Raw genomic sequence first — 23,951 nt, forward strand, 5'->3', positions numbered from 1 at the left:
TGCCTTTGTGTGACTGGCCCCATGAGGAGATGAAATCAGTGAGAATAGTGCTAATTACCATGCAATGTAGAAGGTGAGACCTGTTCTCAAATAATAGTGACGAATATTGTAGGACAGGTGACACTTAAAGCACATGGAAGCTATTTAACAGTTAATGTTCAAAGGGCACATGACATACAGCATAACACACAATACAGTATATATTAGTAAGAAAATTCATGCGACTTATTTTCCCCAATTTTCCTTCATTTTTCAGCAGGCATCTATTTATTGACGGCCCAGACAAAAAGATGCATCAGAAGTGGTGACTAACAGGGAAGGAGGAGAGCATGGAAATGTTGGGGAGGCAACTGTAAGCAAAAATAATTGGGGAGTACTGAGTCCTGTGTACATACTGTTGCTATGATTTTAATTGCTTTTTATCAGACAATTGTCTCCAAAATTAGGTACATTTGACTGGCAACTAAAAATACAGAGAGAAGGGCCTGGGATACCAAATAGACACGAGTAGAAAATACGTGGGAATTTGTGTTAAATGGTTCAGATAGAAATCATCTAGTCTAGAAAATTTACAATGAAAGCCATGAGAACAGGCATCGGAGCAGATGAAAAGCCTCTTATTTCTGCTTGATTTTAAAAATTGGAAGTAGTATCGAGTAGAATTATGTGTTGCTTTCTCAACTTACATTTTCATTTACCAAATTGGACAACTTAAAAGTTTTTTGAAACCACAAAGGGTAGTCCCCTCTGTCCTGAGGACACCCACATTTATTTCCGTAGAGCTGGATCTCCTCAAGTGCAGACCAATATGTTTAGCTGCTTACAGGAACCCTGTACCCAAATTTCTTGCCTGTCCAGCAAGTTCATCTGACGTTGAACCCATCTTTTCCCCTTCTCCCAGTCACCAAACCTGTCCTCTGCAACATTCCCTAGCATCAACATACCACAATTACCCAAGCCAGAAAGCCAACAATCATTCTTAATTCCTCCCTTTTCCCTTGGTGCTTCCTCCTACTGGTGATAATGTTAAGACACCCACAGATGGGCCACTGAACAAAGGTCTTGCTTTATGGTCACCAGAGCTAAATCTTAACTTTTTTGCATCAATAATTACAATCACAAGAGATTCCTGAGTTTAAATAATCTACCAAGAAAGATAGTTTGGGCACTTACTTTTTAGACCATGTATGTGTTCAATTTCTCAATTTTAGTACTTGATTTAAGTGTTTTGTTTGCTTACCTTTGGACAATTTGAACAGCGATATTCTCAATATTCAAGCATTGTTACTAGCTTGAACTTCTTTCTTAGTCTAACAAAGTTGTCACTGGTGTGCTAAATGTGGTGGAATCAAGGGAAACACATAAATAGAATTTTTTTTTACTATCTTTAAATTAGAACTTGATTTTTTTTTTATATAATAAGTCATTTGACAAACTGTTGGAAAGACATCTTTTAGATGACAACTTGACACAGTTCGGCATAGTTTATGTGTAATATGTGTCTATATTTGTATTAACCAAGAGTAGGTGTTATTTAACAAAACATTTTTTTAATGTCAGTTTTATCATGGAAACATCTGAAGAACAGATAAAAATTGTATCTGTTTTAGTGAAAGAATAGAATTTACATGTGTAAAGATTTCCAAGGAGATCTAGTTCTGTAGTACTTTGTTCTGTTCTGGCTTATGAGTTGGCTGGTTTTGTAATAGTCCCCCACGAATTAATGATGTTCCTGTTAAACATACATAAGGTACTAATGTATAAGTATAAATAAGGTACTAAATATACAGAAGGTAATGGCCACCCACTAATTAATGATGATGTTCCTGTGAAATATACAGACGGTACTAATGTGGTCAGTTTCACAAGAAAGTCAGAAGTCAGGACTAGTCCATTTAAAGGTGTAGAGAATTCTAATACTGGTATTTTAATTAGTTGTAACTGAATTATCAGAATTTTATTCTTATAGTCAATGACTTGGACACAAATTAATGTATATGAAAATATTTTTATCTGTATCCTTATCAAGTAGCACAGTAGTCAAGAAATAATAGGAACTAAATATTTTTGAAATAGAAAACTTTATAGTGCTATTAAAAAATAATTACTTATAATAATGTACAGTACCTGAGGTTGAAGTTACTCTTCCTATCACAGTATCCAGCAAAAAATATCTCCACTAAGACTTTCAGTAAAAACTTTCAAATAGAAAAACTTTTAAAATGAAGTAAGATTTAGCCAAAAGCAGATCTCACAGGTTATGCCATGAAGAGGAGAAAGAAATGGCTCAAGCTCTTGAGAGCTCATTTTTGGGGGAGGGAAAACTTTTTAGGTTCCTGGAGTTACACAAAAATAAAAAGATTTTAATTTTAAAAGATCAGGTGAAATCCATGGATGTTTCTTTTTGTCAAGAAATACCAAGGTTTATGTTTTCAATTCTAGGGCACAATGAATCTCCATTGAAAAACTAAAAGAAAATAAGGATATACAGAATTGCAGGGACACGATGAGTTATTTTTTGGATCACTCAATGTCTAAAAGACGATAAATTCAAATGCTGTCCTTTATCCTTGAAAATGTTTTGCATTTTGTTGGCCCTCAATTATTTTCAGAAAAAATATGTTTGATTACTATTTGTGAATACAGGAAGTAAATCTTTGATCACATGGTAGGGAGTACTATTTCATAAATAATTTCACTTCAAGGATTCAAATGGAATCCCTACAAGAATTTGAAAACTTGTTTCAACATATGAGGGTAATCTTGTATTTCTTGATTTGTTATGTGGCTTTCCAGTAGGTTTAAAAAGTCAAGAAATGTAGGGAGCTTAAAGAAATAAATAGCTATGATTTCAGGTTCTTTTCAAAAGTTTGACTTCACTGATTTTTTTACTAATGTAAGTTTTCCTTCTCTTAAACTTTAAGCATACATAGTAATCTACAGACATAAAACCTAAAGCACAGCTTAAATGATTAAACACTAAAGGATTAAAGGGGCAAAGCCCTAATAATGCCTTTGTAATGTGAAGGGTAAGCACACCAATTATTGCCTGGACGGGCCGTGCTGGACGGCCAGCCGCGTTTAGGAGCTCCTTCGGGGACACAAGCACAAACACCTTCTTTCTTTCATCGATGGGAAGCCGTCCGGATAGAGAAAATGGCTAACAAAAACTCAGCAGAGAAACTTAAATAATAGTTCACAAATTAAATCAGTTTAAGTCGCTGTGTTACAAGCAAGCTGGTCAATACGGAAACACGGCTGACTTCCTTCAATGGCGAAGCCGATGGCAGTCGCCCAGTCCCCTTCCAGCTTTGTACGTTCTCCAGGCCCGGAGCTTCCCTCACTACTCATCCCCTAGCCTCCCAGTGCGTGGAACTGGGAGGATTTACTGGCATTCAGCAAACCGTGGGTGAACTAAACAGAGTTGGCCGAGAAATCTTAAGTCACCGTCTTGAGGGTGGCGAGTCAAGACTCGGGATGAAGGAAATACAGTTCTCACTGGAGCTCAGCACCACCTTTAATGTCCCCCTCAGGCCTGGGACCGTGATTTGTGTGGGTGACTGGGTCCCTCGCAGGGCTGCACTGCTTCCGCTTGTGTAGTCATCTCCTTCCCCCAGCACTAAAACAATACCTTGGCCTGCTGCCAAACTTTGAACAGCGATAGACTCTGGCAGCTTATGGCCGGGAACGGGTGCTGCAAGAGGCTGGGTCTCCTCTGAGTGCTAGCACAGACCAGAGGAAGACAGGAGTCCACAGCTTTAAAACACTCCCTTCCTCCGCCTCCTCCCTTTTGTCCCAGACACCAAAACAAACGAGCTGATACACGTGTCCCTATGACTCTTGTTTACTATCAAGACTGCACTGTGCACTCATCTCTGGGACATGTAGTCCAACTGGTTCCTCCGGCATGGCGTTCCCCAAAAGTACGGGGCAAGATTGAGACTACGAACCCACAATCCATTTCGGGGACATCCTTTGGCTTGGGTCCCCGAGTCTCGGCAGCAATCCAATCCCAAGCGCTCACTCTAGTGACTGACATCCCGTCTTCTCCAGTAAACACAGCACAAAAGTCAACACAAGCCCGCCCCTCGAGACGGGCCACGGTACCACCCAATGGGAAAGGGGAAGGATAGAATGGCAGTTATGCAGGCCAATAAGAGCGTGAAAGAGCTGGGCGGAGGCTCAACCCCCCAAGGGGTTGAGGGGAGGGGGAAGACGAAGCTTGAAAGACTTGGTAATGGCGACGGGTTTGGTAAGTAGGAAAGTTTCGGTTGAAGAGTAAGAGCGGCGGCGAGAGCAGTAACCCGTGCCGGGGAGGGCGGCGTCAGTCGGAAAGGGGGTACGCGAGCTGCTGGTGGTGTTGTCGCGACCAGGGCCGCTCGCTCGGGGGCTGACCGCACTCCGCGGCGGGTTTGTTGTCTTTCAGTTCGGGAAGGGGTGGGGGTGGGGTAGGGAGGGGCAATATCCCGAGGGGAACCGGCGAGCGGGCGAACTCCGGTCCGCGCTCCTAGTCCTCGAAAGGCTGCCCTCACGGTGGAGGCGTTGAACCGTCTGGTAACTGTTCGCTGCGAACCCCCTGGACCGTCGTCTCCGCGAGCTCACCTGGGCTTCGGGGCGGCGCGGCCCCAGGGGTCTCGGGGGCGGGGGCTGGGAGGAGTCGGCGAGGACGCGCTCCGGGCCGGGTTGCGCGGTGGGTGGCCGGGCCTGGTGCGGAGTTGGGGCGGGCCTGGGCGGAGGAAGGGGCCGACGCGGCGCTGCAGCTGCCCAGGAAAGTTTGACTTCAGCTCTCTGCGCGTGGGCGGAGGGTTGGAGGTTGGCCTGCGGTGGGGGACCGGCGCGGGTGGTGGACCCCAGTGAGGTGCAGCCTCCTTCGGGGCTGAGTGGGGCGCGGGCCGCGGTGGGAAGCTCGCGGAGCCGCTGGGCCCCGGGGCTCATTGTTACGCAGTTCGAATGAATGGGCTCCGAGGCGCCTGCGCGGTGGGGCTGAGCGGAGGGGAAAAACAAGCCCGGAGTCCAGGCTGCGGTCACATGATGGGGGGAGGGGAGCGCGATGAATGGCAGAGAGGTGGGGGATGGACTTGGCTGGAACCTGCGGGCGCTGCCTCTGTGACCGGGAGCAGAGGCTTGGCAGGCGACTCCAGTCTCCGCCTTCCAATCTATGCTGCTACCCCAGGCAGATTAAAACAAAACAAAAAAGAAACCAGGCGAAGTCGGCCGCGGGGGCCCGGTTTTGTAGTTTCTTTAACCGCTGCATGCTACCTAGGGGATTTCAGTCGCCGCTGTGCCTTCTACAATAGAGTTCATTCTTAGGGAGTTCTCAGCGAGAATCGTTTTTAAAAGGAGCACTGACAGCAGAGCAATGCTGAGTTTTTAGCCACTGGTGCTATAAAACGGGAGGAGGGTAAAGGGTAGTTGTGTGTACTGGGACGTGTTGCAGTCCCACCAACAATTCGGACGTGCTTTAGATTTACTTATTTCCGTCTAAGTATCTGTCACAGATGAACCCGAACAGGGGTTTTGCAATTAAACTTACCTTTTGAGAGTTAGAATAATTTTAACATTTGTGAATATTTTTCTGTTTTTCTAACTTTTGATAATTTACATTTACGTTCCTAAAACTTTCGGGTCTTTCAGTTTTCCTTTTTCTTTTTTCTTTTTTCTTTTTTTTTGCTATCGTGTTTTGCTTTAGCTTGCTAACAAGAGTGTTAGGATCTTTTCCGTTTCCTTGATTACACTACTCAGTTCTTGCTAAGCTGGCAATATTTGGCAAGTTGTAAGGAAATTTGAATTATATGCAAAAGAATTAAATCTATTCCTTACGTTTTTGAGCTACTTTATACTTGTGAGGAAGCCATTTAACTACTTTATAGCAAAATACTACTGTTTATTCTAATTTGGCTAATACACTATTTATAGAAGGAAAATTTGATTTCACTTCCTAGTTTCTATGTTATTTAGGTTTACAAGTCCAGTTACATTTTCTTTCTGCCTGGAAGACCCTTCCCCTTTGTTCACTTCTGGAACTTCTACATATATTAGTTAAAACTTTACCTTCTCCCAGGATTTCCTTACACACCTGTCTCGCCAGTCTTCATGCTTCACAGTGCCTACCTCTCAGACTTCAAACATGGTACTGTCACTGTTAAGAATTATTTCCTCTACTGTATTTTAATTTCTTTGGAGTGTTTAGTCGCTGTCCTAGTGTGCATTGGAGGAGGTGTGTAGCCTGGGCTTAATGAATGAATAAACTTGTTAGGCTCTGAAGGTTTCCTTGAAGGAGAATTGCAAGCCAGTGTCTTACACTTGTATTTCTGTTTGAAAAGAAGATATCAGTACTCTATTTTCTGTCATAAATTATAAGAAGTTACTACCATGTTAATAAGACAGTGCCAGGTATTTTGTATGTGTTATCTTTTAAATATGAAAGTGAATATTCGCTTAAAATGAAAAACTAAATCACAATAAAGTAAAAAAACTGACACTGAGAAAGATACCTTCTGTATCAGGAAAAGTGATATTCTTAAATGATAAATGAGTAACATTCATATTTCTTCATATTTTGATCTGCGTTTACTTTGGAGCTTCATATTATAATTTATACTGTCATTTTCTATAGAGAATAGAAAAATAATTTAAACAGTTGATTAAATTTTTAAAGTCATTGATAGTAGCTTAGAAACGCTTTTTTCACACAAAATTTTTTAGCATTACAATCAGGTTTAGGAAAAGAAGTTTCATATTTGAATTTTAGATGATTTCAAGTTTTTTCATACAATGACTCATCTTGAATGCTAAACAGGTTTGTGCTTGGCTTCCTGTAGTGGTGTATTATGGGTTTTGTTTTGTTGTCTTCATCAATATCAGCATTTTATGTCAGATCAGCTCTTCAGTACTAAGAATTTGTATTGATGATTTGGCGCTGTCCAGCAAGGTGTGGAGTCTGGTCTGGGCAGCAGTGACTGATGAGGTGCAGGAGTGCTTTGGAACTGGTAAGCATGGGGATGTAGTATCTTATACATATTGTGTTTCCCTGAAAATAAGACCTACCCGGATCATCAGCTCTAAAGCATCTTTTGGAGCAAAAATTAATATAAGACCTGGTCTTATTTTACTATTATATAAGATTCAGTCTTACATAAGACCAGGTATAATGTAATATAATACACAAGCACAGTGGCAAACAAGTTGTAGAAACATTCCTTAAAATCTTTTGTTTAAAGTTTCATTGAAAACACTTTAGAAGAACTGCATTAAGGCCCCCAACTGCTTTTGGTGAAGAAAGTTGTATTTAATAAAATTTGTTACGGAGGCTCATTTTAGCATGGAATTCTGTAATCCATTTTGAATACCCCAATTCCTCATGTTAGAGATATAAATTCATTGCATATGAGAGATCCTTTCTGTGAAATCCATAGTAAGGATGGAAAGATAAGGATTCAGGGGAGAATAGGCACTTGAAAGTAGAAGTCTAACTTATGTTGGTCTATACCTTTGTCTTTTTTCTCATTTCTTTTCAAAAAGAAAATGCTCACATTCAGTCATCAGAGTCCTGTTGTCCTCACCCATAATAATACTTTGTTCACACAGCTGTGTTGAGGCTACATAAGATTAGATGAATTATGTGGAAATGCTCTGCGCGTAACTAGGGAGGCATTTAGTAAAGCCTATTTCCTTTCTCATTCACTGAGACTTAGCTATTTCTAGTCTTCTTCCTCTCTTCTTATCTGAGATTTTTGTACTTCAGCAAAATAAAAGTAATAGGGTCTTTCCAATAGCACCCAATAAAATTTTATAATACTAAATATGACATTTCAAAGCACAGCTGCTGGAGAATTTTACTCTTCCTTTTTGAGAATCACTAATCTACTGAAGAGATGACATGTGAATCCTATAATAACAAAGCAGTATGCAACAGCATGAATGAACAATAGGGTCCAATGAACAGTTAGCTCCACCAAGAAATATTTGAACGAAGAGCTTGTTTATTGAAGTGAATCTCTAATTGGTATAATGTATTTTTGAGTATGGACTCTTCTGGTATTCATTTACTGTATCAGAGGCCTTGCTTCCTCCAAATAGTTGGGCAGAAACAAATGAGAGCCAAAAACTTATACAGAGGGTACACTTCTTCAGAAAGGAAAAACCTATTAAAATAGTAATACTCAATATACACTGATAACAAAAGATGAATCCAAGTCACGTTTGACTTCTGCAATTACAAGTGGTTCTTAAAGTGGTTACCATCAGCATCCAGACACTTCTGATTACAGCAAACTACTGCTTGAGCAACATTGACCAACGTGTCCACTTGTATACATTTTTTGGCACCCCTGGTATGTGTATATGGGTTTGAATTTTGCTTTCGTGTATTTAATTGTCACAATAGCCCTGTGACGTAAGTAGAGGTACTGTGAGACTGAGGCTAGGTGACCTGCCTACATTACGTTCTATAAAAGTGAAATCAAGTCTGTTGACTAAGTCCAGGCTCCTGTTTTCTGTACTGGAGGTTTATAGTAGCAAAACCTCCCTTGTCTCAATACCAACTTTTGATAGCCATGAACAGTGAGAGGTGCAAACACATAGAACTCAAGTTCAACAAATATTTATGTGATCTTTATTGTTATTGTAGGTAGCTGTTTTGAAATTAAAATTATTGTTTCCCCCTCTTTTTACCCTCCCACTCTGGTTCAGGCCCTTGTTTCTCAGTCTAGGTGTGTAGGACACAGCACCCTGGCCCATGCTGGAATTAGGAGCCTTGCGGTACCCTCGGGCTAAGGCCTTCGGTCGCCCGGCTGCTCACGCTGACTGCTGGCCGCTCATGGCAGCACATGGTAGCCCAGGGCAGCACATAGGCCGTGGCAGCACAGAGCAGTCCGCTGCAGCCCACGCCAGGTCACACTGGCTGCCGCCCACTCACGGCAGCACACAGCAGCTCTCACCAACCTCCGGCTGTTCACGGCAGCCCAGCTCCAGGGAGAGCCATCGTTCACAATCTTAGCTGTAGAGGGCGCAGCTCTCTGGCCCATGTGGGAATTGAACCGACGATTTTGACGCTGGGAGCACGGCTCTCCAACCACCTGAGCCACTGGGACGGCCTGAAATTAAAATTATTTTCCACTTCATTTAAGGACTGTTGTGATTGGAAATTAGTAGATAGCTAGCTAAGGCAAGGTGCTGAAGAAATGATAGAAATTGCAAGGAGGTGTTAGTGTAGTGTAAATGGTGAATGGGGGACACTGCAGGACCTACTGAGAGGGAAGAGAAAATTTAGCTGGGAAGAATGCGAAAATTGTAGAGCTCTGCAGAGGGAGGGGGGAGACAGACAAACTGCAACTCTGCTTGTGTGGACCCCAAGAACAGCACTGTTTCATACACTTAAGGATGGCTCCAAGGAGATGCCTATGTGTAGGGCAACCTCTGAATTTCATTGTAAAGGTAAAAAGAGAATTATCAAGTTTAAGATTAGAGCCAGGGCTGACTTACGCAGATCACATCTGTCTGTAGAGCATAGCACATTTGAGCTATCAAGATAGGTTAAATTGTGTTCTGTATGTTTAAGATTTCTAGGAAGAGAGTTAAAGTCTGTTCTCTAAATGATTAATATTAGTTGTTCAAAGAACTCATATAGAATGACTAGTTTCTCTTATGTCTTAACCATTGCTAAATAACGCCATTTGTGAGAACTCTTGCAAAGGAAGCTGGGAGCAGGTGGCTTACATGGATAGAAATTGGGAATATTAATACATTCTGTTTTTAATACACTCTCCCTTGAATATTTGTTGCAGATGTTCCTGCATGCTCATAGTGTTTCAGTATGATTTTGTATAGACTCAAAGAGAATGTTTAAAGTATAGTTCTGAGCATGTCAGACCTCTGTTCAAATATCTTCAGTGGTTCCCCACTGTTTGGTAGTAAATAGCTAATAGCTACTCTACTTTGAGAGTTTGCTCTGTGTTGGGCACTATTGTAAGCTTTCTATATTTATTAGCTCAGAGTTTTTGTAAAACCTATTAGATGCTTTTACTTCCGTTTTACAAACAAGGCATAATAAATAATTTAAAATTGTTCAGGGAACATAGCTGGTAAGTAGCAAATTTGATATATTAACTCAGGTAGTCTAATTTCAGAGTCCTTATTCTCATCTACAAAAAAACAAACCAATATTCCTAAACTAGGATTGAAGATTCTGATCCTGGTCTACCCCTCCCGCTTTAGTATTGATGACCACAGTCCACACAAGGCCATCTTACCTTCTGGTGATACTGGATTCTGTGTTCTCTTGATCTCATCCAGTACTTGGCTAATTGCAAGCTTGGTCATAAGAGTTTCTCATGTTGGGAGACCTTTTCACTCATTCGTAGCTAAGCCCTGTTATATAGCACTATGGTCATTAGCTTATATCTTTCCACTCAATTGTAGATTCCTTGAGATTCGTGATTGAGTGCTAACATTGAAACTAGTATAGTGTCACGAACATACTATATATTCGCTAAATGAATATATGTATTTTTTAAATAAAAAGGAATTTGGCAATTATTTTTAGCCTACTTGTTCTCACACTGCACCTGGGATTCTTTTAAAAGCAAATAAACAAAAATCGGTGCACAGGGCTGTACCTCAGACCAAATCAATCAGATTCTCTGGAGGTGGTGCTTGGGCATCATGTTGTTGAACTACACATGAATGATTTCTGAGTCACGAGGGTTGAGAATCACTGATCAAGCCAGGATTGCTTGATTTTGCATGTAAAAGAGGCTCAGAATCATGAATTGGCCAGTTTTACTTAAATCAATTTGTGTTACATATTTCTTGTAGCCACCAACTTTGTAGGAAATTATGTGTTATACCCCAGCAGATTTTCTGTAACCACTGTATGTAGTAAGACTGATTAATCAATACGTAATAATAGATTTTCCTAAACTGGGAGTGTTAATTTCTTGTGAATGCCTCAGATATAGTTCTAGTTAAATAAACTGTTATTTGCCTAGAGTAATGGCATGACACATGACTTTTATTGAGATTTGTTGGGTACCCTGTCTTAATGTTTCGCAGGGAGGAAATTGCTGAAGCTGAATAGATAACTGTCTGATCTCCTGTTATGAACTTTTCTCAATAACTGTTCTATTTAGGACATTAAGTGCCCAAAGTATGTATAATATTGTCCCTATGTTACTCTAAGTTAAATTTAAAGAAGTCATTTTACATTTCTTTCACTTTGAGTTTATCGTTACAATTACTCAGGGAGGGAAGTTGGGCAGGTGTCATTAACCCTATTTTACAGATGAAGATAATTGAGTTGAGACGTCAGTCACTTAGGTCATATATTTAGTAACTGAACAAGCTGGAATCAAAACCCATGTTTTCCTTAACACCTAACCCAGTGCCCTTTTCACTACTCCATACATCTTACAGTTGATGTTGAGTAAGGCTTTAAAAGCAGTGCCCTGGATACGGGCCATTTTTGAGGTGTGTAGGCAGAATGCATCCAAAATAGAATATTGGAAAATAAGGTAATATGCAGTTTGGCCATGTATGTCAAGAATCTTAAGATGTTTAGTTGCCATCCATGTATTAATCTGTAGAAATCTAAACAAATAATCAGATATAAACAACTACTTAAAAAAATAAGAATGTAAGTTTGATATTATTTAAAGAGTTGAAAACTGGGAACAACATGTTCAGCAGTTGGAGGGCAATAGGTGAAGTTTGGTACATCCATGTGATATGTTATATAACTATTTAAAATAGGTATTTGAAAAAATAATGACATAGGAAAATGCTTATGAACTTATGTTCAGGAAAACGTGTCAATTATATGAAATATGAAGTATGAAGAAAAATATGATTGGGGATATCTGCATGAAAAAGATATGTAAGATAATACACCAAAATGTTAACAGTATCTAAATCTAGTTGGAATTAGAAGTAATTCTTTCTTTTTTTAAAAATGTCTTTTAAATTTTTGCGACTGTGTATTTTATAATCAGAAAAACATTTCATAATTAAAAAGATCATGAAAAAGCGTTGGTAGAAAAAATTTGCCAGTATTGCCAGTGTTTTTTGGTGGTTATGTATGATTTAGAAAACTGGTATAAATATTAAGTATCTAACATCTTTTCAGTGTGGTTTTTCATCTATACTGGGGTACTTGATTTACAGTGACTTTTAACAGCAGTATATTTTATTTTGAGGAAAAAATGATATGTTTTCAGAATTTTTTGTGTATTTCATATAAGCTCACTAGAAATTTTTTTTAAAGGAAGTTTGGAGTAAAACCTGAGAAATCAGGAACTCTTCCTACTCCTGTCACCCATGTTAAATAATTAATTTGGATCATGTCCAAAGGCAAGAATATAAAAGGTTTTACTCTCATAACAAAATCTGGTTGGTGGACCTGAGAAATTATTGTGATGTGTTAACTGATATTATTTTCTTCCTTGTGATAACTTTATAGGCTTGAGGTGAAGGTAGATTTACTATTTATTTAGCTGAATCTCCCAGGATTAGTATTCATTTTTCTATTCAGAAGGACAGGTATCTTTCTATTATGGCGAGGCCCCAAATTCTCATTTTTATTTCATTGTTATTTTTTACCCCCTTTCTTCCGCCTCCCTTCACTCCAGTTCAAGCCATTGTTTCTCAGTCTAGTTGTGTAGGACACAGCAACCTGGCCCATGCTGGTTTTATGAGCCTTGCGCTCCATCCCGGCTGAGGCTGTCGGTCGGCAGTCGGCCGCTCACGCTGGCCCCCAGCCACTTCATGGCAGCACACGGTAGCCCACGGCAGCTCATGCCAACCTCCGGCTGCTCAGCTCCAGGGGGAGCCGTTGTTCACAGTGTTAGCTGTGGAGGATGCAGCTCACTGGCCCATGTGGGAATCAAACTGGCAACCTCGGCGTCACTGTGCTCCAACCACCTGAGCCACTGGGCCGGCCCCTCGTTTTTTATTTTTTATGAGAAGTATGTGATCATTTTAAGAAACTTATTCTTAAATGTTCTTCAGAGAATATAATTTTAAATGTGTTAAACTTGTTTAGTTTCAAAAGACGAGAAAAAATAATGAACACAGTAAACAGAGAAAATAGAATCTTCAAACTGAAAAAAGTAGAATATTCTTTTGTTTTTTTTTTAAATTTAATTGAGGAAAGTTTGTTAATTTTCTTTTAAATTTGAAGATACAAGTTTAAAAAAAGTTTTCGTTGGTATCAATATTTGTGTCTGAACTATACTAGCTAACAAAGTAAATGTTTATATAACTGCTATTATTCATTAGAAGAAAATACTTATATAAATTTAAAATATTAATCTTTGGGACTTGGGTGTAATTTGATGCTGACTACGTGGTTGTAGGTCAAGATGTCTCAGTCATCCTGGTCTGAAGGATTTGGGGATATAAATAGCAAAGTACGATTAAGTTAAAGATAACGTTGGATGTCTCGGGTTGATGTTTATCATACTTATATAATCTGCCGATCACATGACTTGACATTTTTTTTTGCATTGTTTTTAAGTCGGAGCACCATAACATGGTGTGGGAAGTGAAGACAAATCAGATGCCTAATGCAGTACAGAAACTCCTGCTGGTAATGGACAAGAGAGCATCAGGAATGAATGACTCACTGGAGTTGCTGCAGTGTAATGAAAATTTGCCGTCCTCACCTGGCTATAACTCTTGTGATGAGCACATGGAACTTGGTAAACAAGATTAGAAGTTTTTAGGAATCTCACTGAAATTCAGATTAATTTTCATGTTTGGCCTACCTAGAATTATTAAAAAGTATGTGTAGTTTTGTACATGACGAGTTTTCTGTGTTCTCTTGTTATTGCTTGTAAAATAGGACTTAAAACCAATATAAACCTGAGCTACTTATGGTTATAGAAACTCATTTACAAAGTATTAAACGAAGCTGCCTTACTTCGTGGGTAAAGATTGGGCTATTAAACTTAGGAAAACCCTACTGTGTGGCTTTTGAAAAGGTGTTACTTGTGTAACATCCCAGTGAGCTCAGTAAATTATGCCTGGCCATTCTTCATGGCTGTTTGTTAGCATGAAGGAGAAGTTACAGGGGACCCTTGAAACTTGAAGATCTGACATTTGTGGTCGTCACTACTGCTGAGCTACTCCAAAGATACGTAGCCCGTAGAAATGTGTAGGTTTGTTGAGGTATAATTTTCAATTGTATTGGTGTGAGGTGTTGAAGAGTAAACAGCTAATGAGTGACCACAGTTGCTGCCCAGCTTTTCAGCTTGGTTTTGTCCCCGTTTAACAGGCAGTTTTCCTTAATGTTGACAAAACCCTGAGAAGATGTGGTTATCTTTATTTTACAAAAGATGAAATAGAGGTGGTTATACGCTAGGGTGCCTTTTGGGAACGTGGAGATCCTGGAGGCCTTGGGTCCTTGTATTCCTTAGCAGTGGTTACTGTTGAGCAAGGACACCCTTTTCATCAGGCAGCTGATTCTTCACCCTCATGTCTTAGGTTTCTGGAGGAAGTGAAGGACCTGGGGCTCAGGGGGGCTCAAAAATGTGTACCACCGCAAATGACTTCAGGTTAAAAATCGTGAATTTCCTGAATTGGAAAGACAGAAATGAACTCTTTACAGTAAATAAAGAAGTGATGGTCAAAGAAGGATGTTGGCAATAAGGGAAAGGAAGTAGCTACACATGCGTGAGGATTTGATGATAGATGTCCTGAGTCAGTACTTCTGAGTTAGACATTTCAGTTTAGTAGGCTATTCTGGGATGTTTCCCTGAATAGGATTTATGTGTATGTACCTTTGTAGTGGCAGTTTAGGAGAACTCCCAAGATGAGAAGAGTTTCTAATATATTGAAGGAGCCAGTGAGTGGATCTGTACAGTGTTTGTAGGTATATGTTTCATAGAGAGTTTTTTAAGGCCTGCACGATGCTTTTTCTCCCTTTATATTTCTTTCTTACTCAATAGTTTAGAATTTAATTTTTATTTTTTTTATTGGGGAAGGGGAACAGGACTTTATTGGGGAACACTGTGTACTTCCAGGCTTTTTTTTCAAGTCAAGTTGTTGTCCTTTCAATCTTAGTTGTGGAAGGTGCCGTTCAGCTTCAAGTTGTTGTCCTTTCAGTCTTACTTGTGGAGGGCGCAGCTCAGCTCCAGGTCCAGTTGCTGTTTCTAGTTGTAGGGGGTGCAGCCCACCATCCCTTGCGGGAGTCGAACCGGCAACCTTGTGGTTGACAGAACGCGCTCCAACCAACTGAGCCATCCGGGAGCTCAGTGGCAGCTCAAGGTGCCGTGTTCAATCTTAGTTGCAGGGGGCGGAGCCCACCATCCCTTGCGGGAGTGGAGGAATTGAACTAACAACCTTGTGGTTGAGAGCCCACTGGTCCATGTGGGAATCGAACCGGCAGCCTTCGGAGTTAGGAGCCCGGAGCTCCAACCGCCTGAGCCACCGGGCGGGCCCTAGAATTTAATTTTTTAGAATTCCTTATAGTATTCATAGCCTTCGTGTGTACATGAGTGGTAGTTGGGTAGTTTTTGTACTTTTCTCTCTTGGGGAGTGAAAGTCTATCATGAACTACCTTTTGGGAATACATTTACAGGAAAAAACAACCAATAAATATTACTGAGTTCAGAATTTCTCAGTAAAAAATAATTTGCCATATATAAAGATGAATAAATAGTACCAAAAAACTTATAATATGATCTATAGTCTTATCTTTGAAAATTGTTTTCATTATTGCAGTTATCTCGTATAACAGGTTAATAAAGTATATGAACATAAGTACATACACGTACACACAGAATGTCTGCTTTTTCATTAATGTGTTCATGTTCAAATGTATAGAGTGGCATGTGGATTGCTGCTACAGTGAACTATAAAACATCAGGGGGGAAATGTCAGAATACACAGAGCTTGTTTTTCCAGTCTGCACAGTTGCGGTAATGACATGGTTTAGGTAGTGAGGTCATTACTACATTTACATTCACTGGATACACTTTTCTCCCGGGCGCTGTTGACCCTTAATTTTGTTGACCCTTTATTTTGTTGACCCTTTGTTGACACTTCAATTTTTCAAAATTGAAACTTGTTTCATTCAAGAAAACTTTTTTGGATTTATGCTTTTCTTCTCACAAAAATAATTAGCTCAATTAGAGGACTTGTCTTCCGACTGTAATTAATAGAATTGCCATGTATTAGTTTCCTATGTATAACTTTGAGTGCGCTTTTTGCAGATGACCTTCCTGAACTTCAGGCGGTGCAAAGTGACCCCACCCAGTCTGCCGTCTACCAGCTAAGCTCAGATGTTTCACATCAACAGTACCCAAGGTCGCCTTGGGACCAAAATACCTCGGACATAGCAGAAAATACTTACCGGGAAAATGAGGTGGATTGGCTAACAGAATTAGCAAATATTGCCACCAGTCCACAAAGTCCTCTTATGCAGTGCTCATTTTACAACAGGTAGGAGCATTGGCTGCATTTTTATTGAAAATTTCTATTACCACAAAGTGCTATTTTCTCTAGTTTTAAAAGTAATGTTATACACCGTCTAATAAATGGGTTACTTAAATTAGGATTTAAGTAAAGTCATTAGAATAAGTTCTTTGTGTTACGATCAAAGAGCTATGTTATTCAGTAGTATGATTTCCTACTCTGAGGAATAGATACAAGTAATGTGAAAACAGCAGAGAGACAAATATTTGTAAATGTTGTTAAATCATCAGAAAATAAATGAGACGAAAAAATACTTTTAAATTTTTATCAAGCTTGAGTTTGGTTCCTTTTTGTCCTTCTCCCATTGTATGTGTCCTTGTTTACCTGTTTGCTAATACTATCATTTGCTAGTCTTTAAATCTTGAACTTATAAAAGTAGACTCCCATTGGCGAAAACCACAGTTTCATGTATCCTGACCAGAGTTTAAGAAAGTGAGTTGTGCTGTGAAATTATGGAAGCTTTCAATCAGTATTCCTACAGACCTGCGTAGATAATATTTATTAATTATCCCTAAAATCATGACATTATCTGTGTAAAAAGACAGAGAAATATGATAGTTTGTAGAGGAGAGAAATGCCCAGATTTACACTCAAGTGGCTGGGTAGACCGTAGTTCATACTAGGTGATGTGGAAATAACTGAATTTTGGTGGTGCTCTTATTATAATTCCTTGCTAAAGAATAAACTTTTTAGGTTAGAAGACTAGTTTTCTTGCGGGCCATTAAATTATGCTGCTTTTCTTCTGTTCAGGAGGATATTGGTCTTGATTAGAGCAAATTCATTTTAGTTAACTTCAGTTTAATTCAATGAAAATTTCCACAGGAAAGAAAACTTGCTTTCCAGAGTATTATTTCCTTTATATCCCAGTTTTCATTATAATCTTAATAGTCAAAAACTAAAAATTATTTTACATTAAAAACACAAGCCCTGATTTTACTATTGGACTTTCTTTTTTCCCCATTTCTAGTTTAGAGATAATTCTTTTCTCTTTTCACAGCAAACTCATGAGGATGAAAATATGGTTCATGGAAAGTTGAGTACATCCTTCAGAAAAAAAAAATCAGTATAAACACATAAGTAAAGGAGTTATCTCCCTAAAGATGTAAATTTATTCCCTGCAGCATTTTCTGTGCTTCCCTTCTTCCTAGGGAACAAGACCAAGAGTCACGCTCTGCTGTCTTGCCTGCCTTGTAACACTGTTCATGCAACTTCTTGTAGAGTGTTAACTGTGTTAGTTAATTGAGCTTTGGGTGTCTGAAGTCCTAACTGTACAGTACCAAGGGTTTGAAATAGGTCACATTTACATTATCCCTGCATAGACAGAAGGATGGAGATACCGGTGTTAGTGTTGTAGACATGTGTTTATAAGTTAATTTTTACAAAACATTTAGGCCCTTATACATTTTAGAACATTGTACTAGTACTTCTCTTTTAAAGAGTTAAACAGAATGTGATAAAACACATTTTCTTTTAGTGAAAAAGGCAGGGATGAATTAAGGAATTTTTAGCAGTTTGGTCATTCTCTAATAACGTCATAAAGTTCCAAACGTATAATGAAGAAATTGGTCAAAGGTGAAACATGTAGTATTTTGAAATCCAAAATTGGAATGTGTGGTGAAATGCATGGAAATTTGTGGGGTTTTTATTTAAGAACTGATATGAACATGAAAGCAAAATAAATTTCACAAATCCTCATTTAAAAATAATTTCTGCAAAGGTATAATGAAAAAATGTTAATGAGGATAAAGTTAAAATTGAGAGGCTAATAAAATTTCGGTGAATAAGGGAAGAATTGTAAAGTAAGATGCCCTCTTCCCCTTTTTAAAAAGAGGGTTAGTGCAGATATGCATAAACTTTGTTCTGTTAAGGACCAAATCCCTATTTGGCATCTCAGAATGGTCCTGGTTTGGGGCCTTCAGACAGATCTACCCCCAGACCTTTCAGTCTTCCTCTGCTGTTTCCACACTTCCCATGTCAGCACATGTTCCTGGTCATCCTTTATGAGCTTGCTTCTTACTGTTACCGCTCCTGGGAATAGCTGATCTGTTTGCGGGGAAAGATCTTAGTGTGTCCTTGGGAGCGTAAGTACTCTTAAAGGGAGCACTGCCAGGTAAAGAGACTTGTGAGGGGAAACTGGAAGGAAGAGGTTTTTTTAAAGGTGATCCTGGGGCAAAATAGTCCTTGTGTGGAAGTGTTTTTCCAAAAGTTTGTATTAGAAAACAAGAAATAGTGTCCAGTTACAAGAAGTTGCAAATAGGCTGCTTTCTGCTATGAGAAATAGTAAGTTGAAGCATTTTAGCTTAAGGTAGTTCATGTGTCTGCCTGGTGACAGGTGGTTGGTAGATACAGAGTTCAGTGTTGGCTGTATTAAGCATAGATTCGCTTGTATTAAGACTTAGTGACTATATCTCAAAGTAGAAGAAAAGTGCATAGGGAGCCCTGCATGGGGGTTATTCTTCATGAATGAAAATATGCACATTTATATGTACTTGTTGATACAAAAATAAATGAATAAATGAAACTAATTCAGAACTTAAAATACAATGTCAAATCGGGAAAAAACAGTGTTTAAAATGTGTGAAAAGGGCTTAGATAAGAAGTTGAGTTAAGAAACAGCATATTCTAAATGAAAACTCTATGTCTTTACTAGTGTTTTTCATAGGTGTCTTATATGTAATAACATTGGCATTTCTAATACAGTGTTTTTCATCAAAAGGAAAGATCTACTTTAAGGACCTGTGCTTTATGGTTAAAACTACTTCTTTATTTTTAGATCATCTCCTGTCCACATCATAGCTACTAGCAAAAGCTTACATTCCTATGCACGCCCTCCACCAGTGTCGTCCTCTTCTAAGAGCGAGCCAGCCTTCCCTCATCACTGGAAGGAGGAAACACCAGTCCGACATGAAAGGGTGAGTTGAGTCATGAGATTAAACTTTGACAAAGTTTGCACAACAGTTGAAATATATTAACTTTCCCTCTTTCAGAAAGTCTTTTGAAGCACATACAGATGGAAAAGAGTATATCTCATTGTTCTGCTAGTGATCTGGATTCGATTTCATGTACAGCTCTATTAACTGTTAGGAAAGTTTGTTACAAGTGGGGACATGCATTTAACTAGAACTTTTCAAAATCTTCAGTTCTCAAAGGCATTGTGTTTCCCTAAGTTTAGAATGATTAAGTTATCCCCTAATAAGGAGAAAGCCTGAAGGCCTGAGATAAAGACAGATAATAACAAGAAATGTTTAAAAAATAAAAAAGTGTGTAATGTTTTTCTCCACAGGCAAATAGTGAGTCAGAATCTGGCATTTTCTGCATGTCCTCCCTCTCAGATGATGACGATTTGGGGTGGTGCAATTCCTGGCCTTCAACTGCTTGGCACTGTTTTTTGAAAGGTAAAAAAAAAAACATAGGTACATCTGAAGCTGAACAATAATGAATGCCAACTATAATTTTATACACATAATGTGATGGCTCGGTGCGATGTTGGAGGGATAGTGGATGGGGGGATGAGGGGGGTCCACAGTGTGAGGGATATAAATGATGAACGTCTAAGTGTTACCTTGTCTTGTGCACCTGAAACTAATAAAAAAAATAAATAAAATAAATTTAAAAACAGTTGAGTTTTTCACAGCTTGCGTGTGCAGCGCACTAGTCACACGTCTGATGTTTGTTTTGCTTGCGCTGCAGGCACGCGCCTGTGCTTTCACCAGGGAAGCAAGAAGGAGTGGCAGGATGCTGAGGAGTTCGGTCGCGCGGAAGCCGGCGGCAGCGAGGAGGATCGCCTGCACGTGGGCGCGCACAAGGTTGGGCTCGGCTTCCCCAAACTAAAGTCTCCAAAACGAAGCATAGGGTTTATTGTTCACCTACAGGACTAGCCTCCATTTACTTTCATATTTAAGGGACAACTTGCAGTTTAGGTAGAGGTTTTGTGACTACTTATTGTTGCTTAGCCTGATGGAGAGGTTTTAGATTCACCTGTATAATTATACATTCTTAGAGGTGGACAAGTAAACTGGCATTAAAAATGAATCAATCAGTGAACCAAAGACTTGTCTTAGGTAATCTACAAAGTGGTTAATTCCCCTGTGGGTAATGGAGAGGTGCTTACATTAAGTTATTTTTTATATAACTCCATAAAACACCAACTTTTTCTAGGTTGATAAGCAAAAGCAGTAGTGGGCAATAGTAGGATAAAAACAATTGACACCCTTGTCTGAAATCTTGCTTTTCTCCAAGTGCACTGTGGACAGATGGGGCATGAAAGATGTAGCACGCTTGTTTAAAATTCCTGTTTGATCTTGCTGTCCCTACTGAGTTTTTTGAGAAAATTAGTCCTGACATGGCTGACTTCAGGTTCTCTCTCTTGCTGTTATTGTTCATTATAGTGAAGTTTGCCTTAGCCTGAGTGGCCGTTGCCACTCTACTAAAGTTGTCTCAGAGGTTACTAGCTTTATTCTGATTTCTAGAGAGACTGCTGCTTGTTTCGTTTGACATCTCTGCAACATCTGGCACAGTGACTTAGTTCCTGACGTTGTCTTCTCTTGATCAGTGAAGCAGGCAGTGCCTTGATTCTTTTTCACATCTCGGTCTTTCTGACTGGTGGCTTGTCTGCCCAGAGTGTTGAATGACAGACAAGGTTCTGCTCCTCTGCACTTAAGCCACTTCCTTCTGTGATCATGTCGGCGCCACCTCTGTGGGGTCTGAGGAGAGCACTCTGGACTTGGGGCCAGGAAACCTGAGTGCTCTTCTAGCTCTTCCAGCAACTATTTGTGTGTCTGACCTTGGGCAGATTGTTAACCCCACTAGGCATTGCCTTCCTGATCTGTAAAATGGGATTGGATTACTTTTAAGGGCTTGTAGGTCCAAGAAGTAGGAGAGTCTGTAATTCAGTTATTTACAAATAGATGTCTGGAGCCTTTACTTGCATGTTTCCATGTGCATATTAGACATCTGTATATGAATATCAGTCCGTTGTTCAAACTCAGCTTATTAGTACAACCAACATTGGAGTCACCTTTTTCTTCCTCTTCCTGGCCTACTTTTCCCCTAATTTTTTAAAGATATTGTTATCCTTGATTGCCAGATTCAAGACAATGAAGTGGACTATCCCTTCATATTTATTTAGTTATCAGTTCTATTTCCTTAAAGATTTATTTTGATGTCTGATCTTATTTATTTGTTACTCTTTGGAAAATCTCATTTTTGACTGGACTCAGACTTAGAGGTAGAAGCTCTCAGAGAAGACAGCCTGCGTCTCTTGGCAATCTGTTCCTGGCGTTTTTCTTTGGCCTCCTTCATTCTCTTGGCCAAAAGTTTAGCATATTCTGCAGCCTCTTCCTTATTTTTTTTAGTGCGCTGTTTCTTCAGAGCAATATGCCGATGTTTGTGTTTCAGGACTCGTGGAGTAACAAGACGCTGAATCTTGGGTGCTTTGGTTCTAGGTTTCTTACCGTCTTTGTTTAGGGGCTTTCTCACAACATACTGGCGGACATCATCTTCTTTAGAGAGATTGAAAAGTTTGCAAATTCTGCTAGCTCTTTTGGGCCCCAGGCAACGAGGCACAGTAGTATCAGTGAGACCAGGAATATCTTTCTCCCCTTTTTTTACAATGACCAAGTTGAGAACACTCAGACTGGCATCCACAGTGCAACCCCGAACCAATTTGCGCTTTCTTTCTCCAGTTCTCCTTGGTCTATAACAGGAATGCCCCTTACTCAGGAGCAGGCGGACACGGCCATGGGTCAAGACACCCTGCTTCATGGGGCAACCTTGTTTGTTGTTCCCACCACTGATTTGAACCACATAACCCTGCCATTCTTCACCCAGAGCGTCAGCAGCCACTTCTGTGGCCACACGCTTCTCATAAAACGTACGAAGTTTGCGTTCATCATCCACTTCAATGAGTTTCTGGCAGCCAGTGGCTGGGAAAGAGATGTTCAGCTTCCTCCTGAAGCAGCCGATGGCCTCCTTAAAGATTTTTTACAGTCATTTTTCTCTCTCATTCTTTACTTTGTTCATGTACTAGTGTAATGCTTGGATACTATAGCTGGCTGTTGGCATGTCTGTCTACTTTGTTTTGAATTTAAGGGTAGAAATCATGTGTTGTTAATGCTTGTATTTTCAGAGCCTGGTGCCTGGTATATACTAAATACTTAATAAATATATGCTGAATTTAAATTTAGCCTAGTTCTACCACCACTGTACTTGTCAATTCAAGACTGATGGGTTTCTATTCTTATATCTTTAAATAAATTGAATACTAGAGGTAAATTTTTCTATATTATTTCTGTATTATTCTTTATTATTATCTCAAAATGAACAGTCATATTAATAAAAATACTTTTATTGACTTCCCAGTACCCTCTCAAAGGAAAGTTGAAGCACTTTATCTTTAAGACCCTTTACTTACTAATTGGCCCCTCTTTTTCAGTCTTAATTGCTCCAACTCTGAACTCAGCTTGTATTTTTAGCAAATACTCCGCACTCCCCAAAGCAGTTGTTAGTTACAACTCTTCCTGGTGTAAGGCCTGTTCTACCTTCCTAAATTTCATTCTTTTAAATTCTAGTTCAAATGGGAAAGCCTCCTTAATCTCTCTCTCTCTCTCTCTCTCTCTCTCTCTCTCTCTCTCTCTCTCTCAGAATTAATGTCTCCCTTTATTAAACTCCATTAGCATTATTTACACTTGAATTAAAATGCCTTTTCCAGTCTGCCTTATATTGTAGTGATTTATATATGTGCTTTTCTTCACTACTGGATGAAAGTTCCTTAAAGACAGAAATCCTGTCTTGTTTATTTTTTGCCTTTTCCACAAAGTCTTACATAATAGGAATTTCACTGTGTGTTGAATTGAACATTGCCAAAATTCATTCACTATAAACATGTATTTTCAGGGCTATGGTTCTGATGGTCTAAAACTGTTATCACATGAAGAAAGTATATCTTTTGGGGAGTCTGTACTGAAGCTGACTTTTGATCCTGGTACAGTGGAAGATGGTTTGCTAACTGTAGAGTGTAAACTGGATCACCCTTTCTATGTTAAAAATAAAGGTAGGCCTTCAATTTGAATTTGTAGTAACTTTTTAAAGAAATCTTCTTAAAGCTATAATTTTATCTTGTGGCATAAATCTTTGATGATCAAGGAAAAAAATTGAAGGGAAAATTTCAAACTAAATAAAACTACTATAGGAAATGCCTTATATGCTATGTGTCTTAGTGGTATGGTAGTCAGACCAAGCTCTACTTCCTGTGGGTATGAAGAACTTTTAGATTCGTGTACCATACTACATAATACGCTCTTACCTTGGTATATAGTTTGGGGAATGGAGTATTCTAGTAATTGCATTTTGGTTTAGGGTTACCAGTTATGCTATTATATACCTGAATCACTTTTCAGAGCCTATTACAATACCACTGTGTTAAACATGATAATTCAGAGAGTATTTCATGGTCTCATTCATCATCATTTATCACTCACTAT

At 39.3% G+C, this 23,951-nt stretch overlaps 2 protein-coding genes across 5 annotated transcripts in view; one reads left to right on the forward strand and one right to left on the reverse strand.

Annotated features, from left to right (window-relative positions):
• Positions 1-4,090: 4,090 nt before the first annotated feature.
• Positions 4,091-23,951, forward strand: part of HBP1 (HMG-box transcription factor 1) — a 31,464-nt gene continuing 11,603 nt past the window's right edge. The window contains exons 1-7 of one of the 4 annotated variants that reach the window (XM_081079889.1): positions 4,091-4,252; positions 13,511-13,694; positions 16,209-16,437; positions 19,244-19,382; positions 19,754-19,865; positions 20,161-20,276; positions 23,365-23,521. In XM_081079889.1, the coding sequence (XP_080936015.1) occupies positions 4,238-4,252; positions 13,511-13,694; positions 16,209-16,437; positions 19,244-19,382; positions 19,754-19,865; positions 20,161-20,276; positions 23,365-23,521 (952 nt within the window). In that variant the 5' untranslated portion in view covers positions 4,091-4,237. Of the gene's footprint in view, positions 4,340-4,559; positions 4,859-12,623; positions 12,960-13,510; positions 13,695-16,208; positions 16,438-19,243; positions 19,383-19,753; positions 19,866-20,160; positions 20,277-23,364; positions 23,522-23,951 lie in introns of those variants that run through there. The other 3 variants (XM_081079890.1, XM_081079892.1, XM_081079891.1) reach the window with 3 other exon arrangements.
• On the reverse strand, positions 21,670-22,491 carry LOC308510245 (small ribosomal subunit protein eS6-like; the record flags this gene model as incomplete). The annotated part of the gene is made up of 2 exons (XM_081079373.1): positions 21,670-22,440; positions 22,483-22,491. The coding sequence occupies 2 exons, from the start codon at positions 22,489-22,491 to the stop codon at positions 21,670-21,672; spliced, it is 780 nt and encodes a 259-aa protein (XP_080935499.1).

Source organism: Rhinolophus hipposideros (genome assembly GCF_964194185.1).
Source record: "Rhinolophus hipposideros genome assembly, chromosome: 18".
NCBI lineage: Eukaryota > Metazoa > Chordata > Mammalia > Chiroptera > Rhinolophidae > Rhinolophus > Rhinolophus hipposideros.